At 41.9% G+C, this 18,236-nt stretch overlaps 1 protein-coding gene across 1 annotated transcript in view; it reads left to right on the forward strand.

The window, feature by feature from the left end:
* The first annotated feature begins 1,679 nt into the window (after positions 1-1,679).
* LOC115801393 (transcription factor IIIB 90 kDa subunit-like) overlaps positions 1,680-18,236 on the forward strand; it is a 123,913-nt gene continuing 107,356 nt past the window's right edge. Inside the window, 4 exon segments of the mRNA XM_030759184.1 lie at positions 1,680-1,696; positions 1,996-2,136; positions 4,991-5,199; positions 10,698-10,778. Coding sequence (XP_030615044.1) covers positions 5,016-5,199; positions 10,698-10,778 — 265 coding nt within the window. The 5' untranslated portion in view covers positions 1,680-1,696; positions 1,996-2,136; positions 4,991-5,015.

Here is an 18,236-nt window from a genome sequence, read left to right on the forward strand (position 1 = left end):
TGGCACTCCTCATCCCACGGCTTGGAGTTACTATTAAAAAGAGGGCAACAGATTGTTTGTCAGTGGCCATAATGCTGGGTTTACAGTGGGCAGAAGGGAATACTCAAGAAGATGTACTTATTGTATCTGATAGTTTGTCAGCACTAATGAGCATAACATCTGGGAATTCATGCAGATTAGATGTTATATAAGAAATATATTATAGGTCACACGGGTCTTAATAACACTCTGCAGCTGATAGGCAAGCACCCAAACGGACAGCGTGTGCACTACAGCGAACCTGAATCAGCTCAGCATGTGTTGTTAGCGTGCCGGGCCTATGAAGGAATTGATGGAAACTTGTAAACAGCTGAAGATTGGAGGAGCTTCTTGAAAAGGCACTGTCACAAGTTTATGGTCAGTTGATGAAATTTGTGTGGAGAACAGGTTTAATGGAAAGAATCTACTTCTTTCTTTTTTTTCTTTGTCCAAATCCTGATCCACACTCCAGTCCAGTCCATGGAGCCTATCTCAGCTGCCATGGGGCAAGAGGCAGGGTGCACCCTGGACAGGCCACCAGTCTAACACAGAGAGACAGACAACCATTCACACCTATGGGCAAATCTAACAGTAGTTTAACATACTGCTGTCAGACCTATATAACCAAGGTATTGTATTTTAGTAATTTAATATTACACCTTCATTAATACCAATAAGTTTGGACACTTATTTAAACTTTCACAGTCATCAAGATAATTACATTATTTGCAAATTATTATAAATTTCGAGTTGAAACTAGTGACAAACAATCTGAGGTCAACAGAGTACCAGCATAGACTCAATACTTCTTGCCACTGAAAGCCAATTAGCAAAATAATTGGGCTTTAAAAATCTTTAAGAATCTTACTCTGTGATCAAGAAGACCATCATGTGCATGTACTGGGGAATAAACTCCACCACCATGTGTGCCAGCATATTTTGTCACATTTCTGGTTAATTACTTACATTTCTGGGCCGTGTGCTTTTGAAGCATTACACTGCTTCAAAAGCATAAAGCATAGGAAAACTGATGTTCTTTTGTCTGTTTCTGCAAATGAACTATATTTTTGGTGACGGTTTGATTGGTTGTATTATATAGTATTGTAAACAAAAGTGTGTATTTTGAAGCTTTTTAAAATATCATTGGAATCATAAATACTTTAAAAAATGAGAAAAAGAAAATAATGCTCTTAAAAGCTTGATACAGTCCTGGCAAAACTCACTTAACAATAAAGTAATTGTAGACTAGAGCATGTCAAGAAATGAGGGTTGAAATTTGAGGTGATTGCAAACTGCATTTTCAAACATATTTGAATGTAAGAATTACTCCAGGCTGCATTAACAACAGATAAGATTCTGTAGTGGAAATCATTGCACTGTCCAGCTGGTCGCTGCACCAACAACACGCATTTTAAACCTCTCAATGAGTCAGAAACGCACCTAATTCGGCTGCTGCTATATTTGACTTCGTTAAAAATTGTGAGATTTTATGTACTTTTAAACAAATATATGTACACCCAAAGGGCAAAAGCAAAGTTTAATATGAAAACAAGAACACACGAAAGGAAAAAACGTAAAGGATATGGGATACTTTTATTTTATTATATTTCCTGTCCATTTAAAAAGCGGCGACAGAAGAAGGGCCATGACACGAGCAGCCTCGGGGTTCCGGTCTTTGGTGTAAACTCTTTCTATGAAATATCACTTTGGCAATGATAATCTCACATCACACAGCATCACAATTTACATCATATTACTACGTAAAGTTTCTAAACATTGACCCTCTGTGCAAGCATTATTTAAATCAAGTATGATCTTAATACAGCGACACCCCTCAGTCCAGAGTTGGTCTCGTCCGTGTTCCCCCAGCATCAAACGCACATGTTTTCACGTTGGGTGTGTTGTGTTAAGGATTTCTCTGGTGTTACAGCTTTTCTCTAACATCTGCGACTTGTCACGCTGCTGTTTGCTCCACAGAGACTACAGTTACAAAGAGATAAGCCTCACGGTCAATGAGAAGCACTTTCAAATCAGCGTGTGTGTCGAAAACGCCTGCGCCGTGGAGGCTGACTAGTCCCGGCGTGGCTGCATGCTGCTGCTGACTTGACCAGACTGAAGGTATGAACACTGCCAGCATTTCTCTCATTTCTCTCTTTCTCTGTGTGTAGCCTTCTGTATGGCTCTTTTATTTCGGATACGCGTGACTTCGTGTCGGTGTTAGCACAAATGTGTGTTGAAGTCAGTTTGCCGGGTAGTAGCGCAGTGCTAGCTTCTCAGTCCCTGGTGTAAACAGCCCCATGTGAACAGGGTGCTGCTACCAGCACTATCGGTTAATCCAATCAAAAGAACACAAAGAGGGGACACAGTTCAGGAAGTCGATAGTCAGCTTCTACCTTGAATAGGGCTCGCTTTTAGGCAAGCAAAGTTAGAAATCGCTGGCTTAGCCGGCGGCTGCTGACCAGTGCCACGTAGCTGGCCGGCTAAAAGGAGGAGAGCCGCGGGGAAGTTGTTCAGTCACTGCAGGAGGCTGCTTCTCATTCATGGGATGAAACCAACACGGGGGACTGCCAGCGGGAGAAGCACTACCATATAAACCGAGTAGAAGTACCACTGCAGCGGAGTAGAGTCCTTCTTTACAAGCAATCGCCTCTAGTGAGCGCTATCCTCCCAGGGGGCCCGCAGGGTAGAGACCACCTGTGTTATGTTGCGCCTCTGCTGACGTCATGCAGCATGGGTTACTGAACAGGTAGGGGCCCCGGGAATTTTTAAAAAGAGGTGGCATCCCCAAGAACAGGGAACATCCGAATATTTGATCATAGATAATTGAAAACAGTTTAATAGGTTTTAGGATCAAAACATACTTAAAGTACCTAAAGTAAAATGTGCTTTATGTGTAATGATATACATTATATTATTAGACCACAATCATTGATTGTTAATATCACTTTAATGCTGCACCAGGACAGGAATGCAATTGTTGGCTTGTGTTCCAGTAATGCAATTACTCACTGGAGAAAGTAACTCGTTACACTACTTGCATGTTACTCTGTGAAATGCCCTGAAACCCACTGGAGGCAGTTTTCAGTTTACCATTGCCCTTTTGTCCTTTTGTGCAATAGAAATCAAAGCAATGTCCATGTCCCTACTCATGAAAAGCTGTAGACTTCTCCACCGTTTTCTTCCTCCTGCACAGAAACTCAAGTCAGCTGAAAATACTGAAGAAAAAACACATTTGTTTTTATTTTCCCTTTCTGCCTGCCCAGCGTGCAGATAACTGAAAAACACCAGTATTAACATAATTGTAACTGTAATGTAATTACTGAATTTAGTACAGTAATGTGTTATGTTACTGTGTTACTGAAAAATGTAATGTGATTACAGTAATGCATTCCTTTGGAACACATTACACCCAACACTGCTGGTCAGGGTGACCATTCCACTGCAAGCCAACATGCAGGAGGCTCAGCGTTCACAGGCCATCAAGTAAATGTGGAGCGGACAAAGCTGCACTCCTCTGTTACAATACTTGGTGATTGTAACAGAGGAAACCTCAGCCTGGAAGTGTCTAAATACAGACAGTTTACGAAGTGCCTGACAAGACAAGACAATATTCTAGGTCCCTCTTACACTACAGTAAGCAATGCTTATCATGTGGTCCCCGTGACCTGATCAGGGGTGAAAGTAAGCCGGTACAGTCCGGTACTGCGTACCAGTACGCATTACCTGGAAGAGGGGGAGTGGCTGTCTGCTGTAAAGCCATCGTTCAGAACCAGTTACGGCTGCACTTTGGGGCAGAATAGATCCACTAGCAATAAGCAGTCTAAAACACAACTTAATCAGTTAATAAATAACTTTTTTTTTCTCATTTCAAATTGTTTCTGAACTGTTTGTCCTATGCTGGAGCCTCAATTCTCTAGCTTCTCTCCCCTCGGAGCTTGAGGCTTTTGTCAACAGCCAGCCTTTAAAATGTTCACCGATAGGTTTATGTAGTGCTTTTTATATCGCAGGCTAGATCCTCCCATTTTGATTGACAGCTCATTCAGGCAGTCATGTAACGGGCCTACCAAAATCAACTGAAAAAGCTATGTGATGCCCTCTGGTTATTATTGGCTCTGGAAAACCCATTTCTTAATATGATTGGCCGAATGAGGTGCCAATCAGAGTGGCAGGGTCTAGCCTGCCATACAAAATGCACTACATATGTCCTGTGGACAGGGTGGCCAGTTAACAGGCTACGGCATGGCTTTTCCAGAGCCAATAATAACCAGAGGGCGTCACACAGTTTTTCCAGTTAATAGGTTAATGTGTGCCTGTGATACAAAATATCCCAATTAAAAGCAACGAGAGATTAACTAATTGTGTTTCATGTTATTCTGCTCAATTTCAACAACACAGCACAGCTCAAAAACACTGCTTATGACCGGAGATTTCATTTAGGCTACACGAGAGCGCATTTACCTCCAAAACACAGTGGTTGCCAAGGGGATTGAGGTTTGAGAAAGTTTGGTGATTATTTCTTTCCATAAGTTTTGTATTGGTGGACAGAGCAAAATGCGTGGAGGTGGTCATTAAGTGTACAGTGTGTGCAAACATCCCAGTTCCTTAACAACTGAAAAAAAATATATTCCACATTGTCAAGTGCTTCTAATTTCTGCATTATGCAGGTAGGTAACAGTAAAGTTTTATTATTTAAAACTACTTTCACCCCTGGACTTGATTGATAATGAGATGTCAGTTCAAATATGAGACCTGAAATGATCCTAATATGTTGCAAACTGACTACAAATAAAGGCAACCTGATCGCACGCATAATCAAAGCTAAAAAAAAAAAAAAAAAAGATGTCAGTGGACCACAAAGAAGCACATACTTACTACAGAGATGAAAGATGACTCCTTTCCTCCTCCTGTGTAAGGAGCCTTTGACATATTTAAGCTTGTCCTGTATTTAGTGCCCCTTATCTTTTCCCATCAGGCTTTGAGACTTGAGGAACGGCACCATGAGTTCTAAGGTGTGCAAGAACTGCGGCAGTACAGACATCGACATCGATCAGGCACGCGGCGATGCGGTATGCATGGGCTGCGGCTCTGTGCTGGAGGACAATATCATCGTGTCCGAAGTGGAGTTTGTGGAGACGGGAGGTGGCGGGTCGCTGGCTGTTGGACAGTTTGTCTCTGCAGAAGGTGAGAAAGACGGGACATTGGTTGCTTGTCATCATTGCTATGTTGTGTTTCTATGAGTCATTTGGTCATACGGTTGAGGTCGGCATGTACAGTTGCTTTGCTGCTAGAAATGAGAGATGCAGCATGTTTATGTGTTGGCTGAAATATTGTTTAAATGATGTGCAGACTTGGTCTGTTTGGTATACTGGAGGTGTATACTGGAATAGTAATGGTGCAGATCCAGTAAGTCAGACTCATAGATGAGTGGACTCACTGACTGGATAGTTTGCCTGAAAATAATGACATTAGGTTCTCTGTGTGTGTGTGTGTGTGTGTGTGTTTTTCAAGTTAGCTCTGCCAATCGGGAAGCTCGTTGAAGGAAGTCATTTCCTTGTTACTCAGAAGCAGGAGGCAGAAGCCATCAGCTGTCCAGCAGTTTGATGTGAATACATTGATTCCTTAAGTTTAATGCAGTTATTATTTGCTAGAAGGCATTCAAAGCTCAAAAACCTGACAACAGTTTGTTCACATTCACTATACACATTTGGTGGCTCAGTGATACTACCCGATTTTGAGTGCGCACACGTTTGCGTTCATCTGCTTCCAGGTAACAAGGAAATGACTTCCTTCAGTGAGCTTCCTGATTGGCAGAGCTAACTCAAAATTTCAAGTTAATTTCTAGAGATTTTGAGTTATGGATGGTAAAACAGTTTTTTTCAGTGGCAGAAACAAGCTTCCTTAAAGAGCTCAAGATTGCACCACCAAAATATCTTTTCTCCAGCTTACAGTCCAGTTCAATATGAAAGAAAGCTGCAAAAAGTCAGAAACCATAGAGCTCCTTTGTAAATGATTTAAATCAACTATCATTTGAATTGCAGATTATTTTCTTTGCTGATTGACAGCTCATGTTTCCTGGATCATTTCTCTGCGGTGACTTTAATCTTTTTATACATATCCTGAATGTTTGGCAAAAAGAATGGCTAACACAGAGAGACGGACCACCATTCACACTCACATTCACACCTATGGGCAATTTAGAATCACCAATATCTAAATACTGGTTGAATATATTTCTTTTTTTGCTGAATTTCTTTGTACTGTGCAAATAATCAGGAAAAGCCCTGGAATTGTAACTTTCAGTCGTGGCACTACAGTTTGAAGTGATCAATAAATTTGGGTTTTACCAAAAAACCCAAAACAAAGCAAACTTATTTCTGCAGAATATTTGTTACATTATTACCTCATCAATCTGCAGCCTCATGCAGAGAGTTCCATAAAGTGATGATCAAAGGACTTCTCTTACTATTTCGATACGTCTTCTTTTGACAAAAACCTAAAAGAAACATCCCTGAACTCATCAACAAGATGATGAATTAGAGGAAATGGAGGCCCGCATGATAAATGTGAAAGCTTTAAATCTTAACAAAGATCCCACTGAGGAGCCAGTGTCCACTAGCCAAGAATCCACTTGTCCCTGCAAGAGAAAGAGATTCGAGGTTAGTGTAGAACTAAGTCAGAAGAGAAGCTTCCCCCCCAGAAGCGCAAAGAAGACGCTCTATGAAGAAAGGAGACCTGCAGTAAAAAGGTGCCATGACCAAATTTCAACAAGTGGCAAAACCTTCCCGAAGATGCGGTGCCCCAGGGAAAAAAAAACAAGTACCGATGACTCAGCAGTGAAACTGAGGCCACCTCTTCAGCTGTGATGCAGCTGAAACTGTGGAGTAATGCCAGAACCTCAAAAACCACCCAAAGAAAGAAGCAGAGGAAGCAAAACCAGAGAGTAGCTAAAGTTTGGATCATTGGATCAAGCTACATCAAATGAGGAGAGTGGGCAGCACGCCAGGAGTTTGGAGAGAACTTTGGACTTAACGCCAAAGCTGAGTGGTTTGGGAAAGGCGGGATGCGCTGGGATGGCGTCCTACCTCGTTTTTATGCAGAGTCTCCTCGACATTTTGGCCATCCATGCCGGGAGCAATGATTTGGGCCTCACATCCACCCAGAACCTTTCGTCTGTAATGACGAACCAACTGATGCAGCTGCGTGCAGACTTCACCGCAATGATGATCGCATTTTCCTGCATCAACGAGCACCGAGCATGGAAGTACAGAAGTCCATGGTGGATGGACAGCAACAGGAAGTTTGCCAACTCAAGCATAAGAAAGGCATCATTGAACTTCCTCAACTGAAGTATTATGAGAACAAGATATTTGTGCTGGACAGAATCCATTTCACCCAGAGAGGAAATGAACGGTTTCTGATGAGCATCCACTCTGCCATCAAGATCCATCAGGACCTGTTTTGGAGAACATAAACCAACTGCTTAAAAGTACACATATAAGCTAAATGTGAAAAAAAAAAAAAAAGGTGTCCAAAGACTTGCCTTTATTTACTAGATTCTGCACAGACAATCTAAAATTAGATAAAATGATGTAAAAGCTTCAATCAATGTTCAGTCAGTTAACCTGTTAATCAGAAGTGCCTAAAAAATGCAAAATGAATTTCAGTGCAAGGTGACAAAGGTATGATCAACCTGTAATGTTTCAGATGGACTCTAACAAAATCAATCTGAGCCCCTACCAGCTCACAGATACAGTAGAAGTGAATCTAAAGTTAATTTTAAGTAAATAGAAATGTGAGATAAGCTGTTAATGAACATCAAGTTACTGTAAAATTAATGCTAGTCCTAATTAGCTTTTTCCTTTTAATACACAGGGTTCACACTGGTTCAGTGACTGCAGGGATTAAAAAACAGATCTGTATGGACAAACACAATTCTTATTTATAATTAGGACATACAGTTTAGTAAACAAGGGTTAAAGTCTTATTAACATCTGTCTATTTATCTGTATCTATTTATCTGTCTATTTTAACCAGTCTATTTACCATGATGTAATTGTCCACTGGTGTTGTCACCTTTACATGAGTCAGAATCTGGGCAGCCTAGAAGATCAAGTTTTCTAACATGTTTTTAACAATAGATTTTCAAGATTGAGCTAAAGCTAAGTCTAAGTGTTTTTTGATGGCTAATCACTTTGTTTTGAAGCATCAGGTGTCAGAATCAGAACAGCTTTGTTGTCATTATACATCACATATAATGAAATTACACGTGCTTCTCCCTTTGTGCAAAATTATTTGCTAGATAGCTGTATCAAAAATTCTCGTGATGGCGCCAACAGCACACATACGGTCAGGATGTTTGTTCAGGTCCCCAGGGATATATGACTGACACTCCTGCCTTAACTATATATGTGTGTGTGTGTGTATATATATATATATATATATATATATATATATATACAATTGATGGAACAATTTGAAAACACATCAGATCTAAATGGGTGAAAAAAATGGACTGGGTAATGTGTTAGGAATGGAAGGATCTCAGACTATTTGATGGAAATGAAAATTATCAGCCTGCGGAGGACTGAATTCAAAGACGTCCCAAAAATCAAAGTGAAAAATGATGCAGCAGGCTAGATAATTTTACTGAAATTTCATTACAGCAACTCAAAATGGTACTCAGTATGGCCAACATGTGCTTGTATGCATGCCTGACATCATCAGTGCATGCTTCTAAGATGACAGATGGTATCCTGGGAGATCTCCTCCCAGATCTGGATCAAGGCATCACTGAGCTCCTGAACAGTCTGAGGTGCAACCTGGCAGCGTTGGATGGAGAGGTGTTCTACTGGATTTAGATCAGGTGAGTGTGGGGGCCAGTCAGTGGTATCAATCCCTTCATCCTTCAGGAACTGCCTGGATGAAGCCACATGAAGCCAAACCGAGGGCCCACTGTACCAACATAGGGTCTGACAGTGGCTCCAAGGATTTCATCCTGATACCTAATGCTGAACGATGTTACACATCATTGTTCATGACCCTTTCACCTCTGTCAAAGGTGCTCAGAGTGAACCTGCTCTCATCTGTGAAAAGCACAGGGCACCAGTGGTGGACCTGCCTATTCTGGTACTCTATGACAAATACCAGTCAGGCTCCACGGTGCTGGGCAGTGAGTACAGGGCCCTGATAGGTTCAGATCATTTTATACAACATGGAACAAAGCACACAACTCTTAATTTTACGTGCGCAAGGGGGACCGTCTTCTAAGCTCTCTCGGAACAAAGAGGAAAAGATCTCCGAAGGACGGCCTCCTTTGCAGCTGTTTTATTTCACTCGCTCACATGATTAAATCACGTATGTTTACACAAAGCTCAGGTAACATCACTCACTTCACATGATGTAATCATGTATGTGTGTGTGTGTGTGTGTGTGTGTGTGTGTGTGTCCTCATCAAAAATAAAAAGGGACAATAGTATAACATAGAAAACAAAAGGGTATGGTCTGTTTCTGATTGTTTGGTCAGAGACTTTCACACCAGTGACCTGCTGGAGGTCATTTTGTAGCTCTAGCAGTGCTCATCCTGTTCCTCCTTGCACAAAGGAGCAGATACTAGTCCTGCTGATGGGTTAAGGACCTTCTACGGCCCTGTCCAGCTCTCTTAGAGTGACTACCCGTCTCCTGGAATCTCCTCCATGCGCTTGAGACTCTTCTGGGAGTCACAGCAAACCTTCTGGCAATTGCACATATTGATGTGCATCCTGGAGGAGTTGGACTACCTGTGTGACCTCTGTACGGTCCCGGTATCACCTCATGTTACCAGCAGTGACACTGACCGTAGCCAAGTCTAGTGAAAAAAGGTCAAAAAAGACGAGGAGGGGAAAAATGTGAGTGGCCTCCACCTGTAAAACCATTCCTGGTTTGGCGGTTGTCTCATTGTTGCCCCTCTAGTGCGCCTGTTAATTTTATGAACACCAAAGCAGCTGAAACTGATTAACAACCCCCTCTGCTACTTAACAGATCGATATCCCAGAACTTGCACTAACTTGATGCTGAACTCTGATTAAAATGCTCCTTTAATTTTTTTTTATTTTGTTTTTTGTGAGCAGTGTGTAAAGGAGAGTATGTGCTGTGATATTGGAGCATAAATCAGCAAAGTCCTTGGTTTTTCAGTCAGATCGGGACCTCTTGTTTCAAAAAATAAAACTGGTGACAAAAGTGTGAAGTAGAGGTTTCAAAATGGTAAATTTATCCATCTCTTAGATAAGTGGAAAGAAATGAAACTGTAGAGAGGAAATTACTTTTGTTTAGAGCTGCAGCAGCTAGTAAAAATAGACTAGAAAAGCTGTTTTGTGTATGGATTATTGCGGGTTTCTTTCTTTACGTGTGGCTCTGAAATATGAAAGATTTCTGCTTTGTTTTTTCTTTGTTTTTTTCCACGTTATTTAATGAGATATCTGAGTAGACTTAGTGGGACTTTGTAGACATTTATAAAGAAGGTGATAATGATGATAAGAAATGAAATTGTTAGCTTGCTAATTTCAGAAATGACTGCTAAACCTCTTGTTCCTACAAGAGGATTCAAAGGAAAAAAGTGAAGAAAGCAACATTTTAACACACTTCTTGTGCGTTTTGCTAAAAAATCTTTTTATTTATTTCTATACGTCGTCTTTGTCCTTCAGATGGAGCCAGGCATCCATCCTTCGGAGATGCACACTTCTCAGGGATGGGGAAGGCATCCCGAGCTCAGACGCTGCAAAGAGGTGAGTGTCCACCAGATGGCGCCACATTCCTAAAAACTCAAAGGCAGCTTACAAAACAAACAAAACATAGTTGTTTGCTGTGGGAAGTGTAAATAAAAATAGAATCTGATGCTTTGCAGGTCTCATAAACCCATATTTTACTCACAGTAGAATAGAGAAAACTTATGAAATGTTTAAACCGAGACATTTCATGAAAAATATTAGCTCATTTTTAATTTGGTGGCAGCAACATATGTCAAAGTTGACACAGGGGCAACAAAAGGCTGTAAAAGCAAATGATACTATAAAGGAACAGCTGGAGCAGCATTTTGCAGCTCATTAGGTTAATTGGCAACATGTCAGTAGCATGATTAGATCTAAAAAGAGCATCTTAGAGAGGCAGAGTTTCTCAGTAAGGTAGAGATGGGCAGAGGTTCAGTCTGCAAGAAACTGCAGCTAAAGTAAAATTAGTTCCTCAAAGTAAAATTGCAAAGACTTTGAATGTCTCATCATCTACAGTACGTAATATCATCATGAGATTCAGAGAATCAGTTTATGAGGTGGACTGGATATTGGCTGCCTGTGGCACTGCTTTAATAACAGACATGATTCTCTCAAGCAAATCACTGCACAGGCTCAGGAAGACTTTCAGAAATGTGCCGTGCCGCCCACCAACGCAGGTTAAAGCTCTGTCATGCAAATAAGCAGCCACATGTAAATGTGATGAAGAAGTGCTGCTGTCTTCTCTGGGCCAAAGCCAATTTAAAATGGACTGAGGCAAAGTGGAAGACGAAGTGAATATTTTAAAATCTTTTTTGAAAACATGGGCGCTGTGTCCTCTGGACTAAACAGGAGAGTGACCACACAGCTTGAGATCGGCCCTCAGTTCGACAGCCTGCATCTCTGCTGGTGTGGAGGCGCTTCAGTGCCGATAGAATTAGCAGCTATCTGAAAAGGCACCATGAGTGCTGAAAGGTAATATGCAGGATTTAGGGCAACATATGCTCCCATCCAGAAGCATTTCTCAGGACAGTGCTAAACTGCATGACTCTGTAGTAAAAGAGTCCAGGTGCTCAACTGGCCTGCAGTCCACTCCTTTCACAATTGAAAACATTTGGAGCATCATGAAACAAAAAAAATGCAACACAGAAGACCCGGAGCGTTTGAGCAGCTCCTATATCACACAAGAATGGGACAACATTCCCTCCCGGAAGTCCGGCAGCTGCTCTCCTCAGTTCCCAGATGTTTATGAACTGTTGTTAATTGACAAAGGGATGCTACACAGTAATTAACATGACCCTGTCCCAGGTTTTTTGAGAACTATTCATGCTGTCAAATTCAAAATGACCTTGTGTTTTTCTTAAAATGCTACATTTTCATAACTGCTCTCATTTTCAAGTTTGATTTTATTTTTCTTTTTTTTTTTTCCTTTGATGCTTTAAACTTTGCAGACTGTTTGTTTTCCTTCATTTCTAAGCTTCTTAAGCTGGAGTTTTTCAGCACGTGATCTGAAGTTGCATTTTTGTGTGATCGTACAAATGCAGCTTAGGCAACGCCAAGAAACGAAGGAGGAGACATTCAGGCTTATTGCATGGGCATCCATACATTTCATTCAGTCTCGGCTCATTTCATGCCAAGTGCAGAACTCTGCTCTGAAAGCAGCTCCGTTACAACGTGTTGGTGTCTTTGACTTCACCCGAGTAATTAAAGTCTTTCCATTTTCAGAGGAGATTTACTTTGAACAAACAGGGTAAAGAGATTCAAAGGCCTCCGCTCGGAAATGCTGCTGTGGATTCACTATAATAGTGTTTCTTTGTTAAACCCAGAAGCACTCAGCACAACTCATCGGTGCAAAAACAATTTATACAATGTTTATTTAAAGTGTTAAAACCCTGAAATATCAGGAAATTTTACGAGAACACGGTCAACCCCTTAAAGACAGTCCAACGAGCAGTGTGTGGAGACACCAGTGTTGGGTCTTGGCAGTCACTAAGTGTCCCTGTGTGATTTTTGTCACACCCCATCATGTGACTGCATCTAAGCAACCATCCCTCAGCTTCCTATTTACACCAGCACGTGCACGCCCAGTGTACTTGAATGGTCATGTGATTGTTTTCAGGCTTGTCGGTATAGATGAGGATTATTTCTGCACAGAAGCTGCTTTTGTTTAGTCTAAAATGTCCATCACTGTATTTTCTTAACTGGGTGTCCAGTGTAGGGCTGTGGGAGGGGGGTCTGCAGTTATCCCAGCTAACTTTGGGTTAGAGATGTTATAAAACATCATTTTTAGATTAAAAATGCATTGATGCAGGCAAAGCCTGTCTGCTCTGCTTTAGCTCTGTTTTTGGTTTCCACCAGCTCCCGATGGAAATGCCTCACTCTTCATGTTAAATGCTCTTTTGTGTTCAACTTTAGTTTTTGTGTCTGGTTACTGTTTTGGATGTTATGCAGGTAGCACGCAGCGAGTGTTTTCTGCAAAAACAGCTGCCTGAGCGCTAAAATAGTAAAGCTGTAGCCAGACATCCAGTCACTATCATGCTGTAAAGCCTAGAGCAGCTGCAGGTTGAACATGCTGCCTTCATCCAAGATGGTGTGAGAATTGTTCAAAGTGGGAAAGCAGTGTTCACTTTGACTCACTCCCCAGTGTCTTCCAGAATGGACGTTTCTTCCTCTTTTTTTTTTTGGATTTTCTTTGTGTGTGGGATAAGCTGCTGAGAGCTGATATTATCAACCTGTCATGCTCTAAATTGAAGTGCTTTGGCCCCTGCAGGGACCTTGAGGGGCCTTGTTGGGTGTCTCTGGGCCTCTTGCTGACACAGGACTTTTATCTGGTCTAAAAACACATCGACAACTTGCAGACACAGACAAACCGCTCGGCTGCTGGCAGCCGGCCAGAGAGCCCGGACGTCGACTGCCAGCAGCTGGTTACCGCAGCGACGACCGTCTGCTCAGCTGATGATGTTTAATGCGACGGAGCCACAGAGTCACAGGGCTGTCAGACTGCAGCAGACGCTGAGTAACGGCAGAGTGTATGTGGATGCAGGGGGGAGAGGGGAGATAGGAGGGTGAGGATTGAGGAGTATTGCTGTTAAATGCTGTGTGTTTTGTAACTCGGGGGGGGGGGGGGGGGGGGGGGGGGCAGTATGAAGGATGGTTTGAACTTTTAGGAAAGGACGAGCTTGTAGCTTCTAAATGCTTGTCAGTAAGAAGATCCAGTGTGGCTGTATTGGGGGGAAAAAAAACCCCACCTTGCTGTGTTATCAGAGAACAGGGATTACATTAAATAACCTGACATTAAGCAGTGCAACCACAACCGCTTTTTTACATTACATTAAACATCATCGTCTGCTGGTGAGGAAGCAGGAGGAGCTGCTTGCTCCCCACCTGAAGTCAAGATTAACCGCATGTCTTTGGTTTTTGGGAGGAAGCCGGAGTACCCGGAGAGAACACGGGGAGAACATGCAGCCTCCACACAGAAAGGCCAGATAAGCCCACTATTTCTATCATGTTTTATTTCTGCTAATATTAATTATTAGTTTTTATATTGATATTAGCCACAACAAACACAATGCTAAATAAAGATGCGTAGCTACCTGCTGTGGCGGTGATTAATGCTGAAATTATGGCTCAGCAGTGGGAGCCTATTCTGGTCCACTTGTCAGGTTTGACCGATGCACAGCGTCCTCCATGTCCAGCAATGTGCATTTGGGATTTTGAAGGACTACACAGGGACATGTTTGCAGGGGACAATTGAGACATTTTGTGGGGGCTGTCATGCTGTCCATCTATGTATGCAATTACTGTATTTTTTTTTTTCCACAGATTTACATGATGCCAATCTGAATGTTGACAAAGTAAAGCTACTTTAAAAAGAAAAAAATATCCAGGAACGTGTTTTCCTTGTAACCCCAGTAGACCAGATTTGAGTCTTTATGCTAAGCTGCGCTAACCAGGTGCTTGTGCACGCTTCAGTTGTCCCATAAAGCCTTGAGAGTGGCATTGATCCTATTTAACATTTCCAGTTTGCTGAACCGTTCCTTCAGTAGAAAGTAAAAGGTGTGTAACACTAGTTTTGTGTGGGAGGTTGTGTTTTGTTGGTAGCATGCGTTTGCCAGTGTGGCAGGAGCAATAGGCTGGTGATGGTGTGTACACGTGTAGGCAGATTTATGGCTGTCTGTGGCTGTTTGAGTCTGCAGGCGTCTCAGAGAGAGAAACAACTCTTTTTCTTTCTGCCTGTCCTCTAGAAAGGTTCCCCAGCGGCCGTCTGCGCCTCCACTGTCTCCCCATCGACTGATTCATGTCTGGGAGCACAAACCCCACCTCCTCCTATATTTGTGTTGGGCAATAATGTAACACCAGTCCCTCATGTGTTGGTCCGCAGTGTGCCGCAGCGTAGGCGTGATGACTGGAATGTAGCTTTGAAGACAGCTTCAGGGAAGATTTCAGTGTGAAAACATACTTGAGCACAACACCAAGTTATAGCTTTATGATGTAGCACTACAGTACTGTGCAAAGTCTTGAGCCACACCTCGTTTCTTTTTTTGTTTTGCTAGAAAAATGGGAAATGGGTGCAGCGATTGACTGAAACGTGCACAAATACAGTATGCAAAAAAAAAAAAAAAAAAGCCCAACACATCCAGGATTTTCAAGACAATACGAGTAATTAGTGATTTTAAAAATCTGCTATGGTCAGTTTTTTTTCCCCTTTCAGGTACATAAACACATGTCCCTAATATTTGTTAATTTGAGTTATTTATGAGTCCTTACTAAGATAATGTGACATTGCAGTTTAAAAATAATTCGTTTCATTGGCATTCTGCAGCGTCCCTCTGGAGAAACGTTTTCCATGTTCTTCTGGCACATTTTAATGCCACTGTTTTTATCAAAAGCAATTTTAAATATAATGTAATTTCCATATAAACATGAAGTGAGTCCTGGCTAAGGAGTATCAGGTGGTTGTCGTACTTCCTGTGAGCACGTGAGGGTCTGAGAGGAAGTTACTACTCATCTGTTGCATCCTGAGGCTGCTTATGTGTTTTAGCCTCTATACAGTCTGTGAATAGCTGTTAGTATTTAAACTCCCATTAAATTACTCAGTGACCAGATGACCACAAATGTAACTTACAGATAAAATGTATTATAAGCTAAAATCATAAATACACGATGTTTTATTTTAGTTTGCATTCCTGGTCAAAATCTATAAAAGCATTGCAAGATGTCAGCATTTTATTGTTGTAGCTGGTTGTGGCTATGTTAATAAATGAACAGTTTCCTGTGTGACTTTGGTGAGAGCTGGGTTTGTTACTAGTTTTTGCTTTTAAGTTGTATGAGCAGAGTTTCTAGGCATAGCCAAGGGGTGGAGGCAGTTTCTGCTGGTATATTAATAAGTCAGGCACCCTGTCTGGTTTAAGCCCTGTGGATTTTTATTTATTTAGATTTATTTTTCCCTTCAACAAAAGCCATAACTGTTAGCCACAAGTACAGCTGTTTAATGCATGTATAAAAAGAGTAAAATTAGAAAGACATCTAAAAGGGGGAACCAGCACCAACCAGGCAAACCTAATACAGCTCTGCCTGTTTAGCTGATTGCAATCTAGTTACAGACACTAATTACAGATTACTCTAAGATAGATCATTCTGTATTTTATATGAACAATGACAACTTTGATTAGGTAGTCTTCAACTCTTGCTGAGGTTTTGCAGTCACATGACTGCTAACCACGTGCTAAATTGTCCCCGATTTTGGACATGTGACACTGCAGCGTCAAGTGGGTCATTTAGGCCCAGAGATCAGTCTGCAACCATCTCTGCTGTGAGAGCAAATATGTTTTTTCCCAACCGGTTTGAGTCACACTTTCAAGTTTTACTACTGCTTAGCTAGTAGTTACCGAGTGGCGCCATTCCCGTGGGCTACAGGTGACCGCAGCGAGCAGCTAACATCCAAAACAATCACAAGGAGGTTTTTAGTGCAGCACCCTCTTTGCAAGCAATTTCGATAGTTGCAGCCAACAGCCGCTGAACAACTGGTCAGGGAATAGATTTTCAGTGTCACAGACAGCTCTCGAGCAATGAGCGCATGATGTCACGTGAGAAACCTCTATGCAGTCAATACCAGCAGGAGAGCACGATTTGAGATGAATGAATGAATGAATCAGTTCCCTTGTTGTTGTATTCTTGAATGTGTCTGTGTACTGGAGCAAAAGTAAACCATAGCCTGACATTCCCACTTAGCTCCACTTTGTTCACTGGTGTACATCTTCATCTTTACAGGCCTTATCTTAACTCTTTAAAAAGAAAAACAGACCCGAGTGCATTTATAGCTCCCTGGATAGTTCTATCAGATGCATGTGTAAATGTCACTCTCCTTCAGGGTGTCCCAGTTTGTGTTGGTGTGCACTTTATAAGGTGGTGGTTATTTATTTATTTAGAGCCTCTGATAAAGGCCTGTTTGAGCTGAAGAGTGAGGTAAAGGCCAGTAAGCTAACTTTAACCTGTGAAGAACGGCTCTAATTAAAGCTGCATCCTGAGACTGCCCTACTTTTGATCTGTAATGCAAACTTGGTTGGAAAGAATAGAAACCACCTTTTTTGTAGTCACTTCAGAATGCAAAACAAAGCATGCAGCCACGTCTGTAACTTATTCTGGCACTTTTTAAACATTTTTTTTTCTCCATCTGAAATTGTCTTGTGTTTTTTCTTTGTTTGTTTTCTTAAAAAACAAAAGTAAAAATAATCATACGAAGCTAGTATTTGCATGTTATATATACTTTCAACTGTGCTTTGTTAATTAAAACACCAGTCTCTGAGTCTGGTGTGGGTGGAGCTGATGGTACTGTCAGATGCTGGAGCTGGTGAAGCTGTGGCTGATTGTAGTTCACTTATAATCTTATTAAACCAAACCTAATGATATATATATATATTACAGTTCTCTGTAAAATTCATCCCTCATCTCTTTAGATTGGGCAGCGCGGTGGTTAGCACTGCTGCCTCACAGTTAGAATGCCATCTGGAAGGCTTGGGTTCGATTCCACCTCTGTGGAGTTTGCATGTTCTCCCCGTGCTTACGTGGGTTTTCTCTGGGTACTCCGGTTTCCTCCCACAGTCCAAAGACATACACTTACTGGGGTTAGGTTAATTGGCCACTCTAAATTGCCCATAGGTGTGAGTGAGAGCATGAATGTGAGTGTGGATGTTGTCTGTCTCTCTGTGTTGGCCCTGCGACAGGCTGGCGACCTGTACAGGGTGTATCCTGCCTCTCACCCTATGTCAGCTGGGATAGGCTCCAGCCCCCCCCCCCCCCCCCCCCCCCCCCCGACTCTGAACAGGATAAGCAAAAGTGGATGGATGGATGGATCTCTTTAGATTTTGCTTCGATGGAGCCAGATTTCTTGTCATTTTTTTAAGTGCTCTTGAGCAGTTGTTCTCCAGGCTTTCTGAGGGTCTTTGAGAGATTTTCTTTGGACATTGGCTTCTTTTTCAC

Source organism: Archocentrus centrarchus, chromosome 22 (assembly GCF_007364275.1).
Source record: "Archocentrus centrarchus isolate MPI-CPG fArcCen1 chromosome 22, fArcCen1, whole genome shotgun sequence".
NCBI lineage: Eukaryota > Metazoa > Chordata > Actinopteri > Cichliformes > Cichlidae > Archocentrus > Archocentrus centrarchus.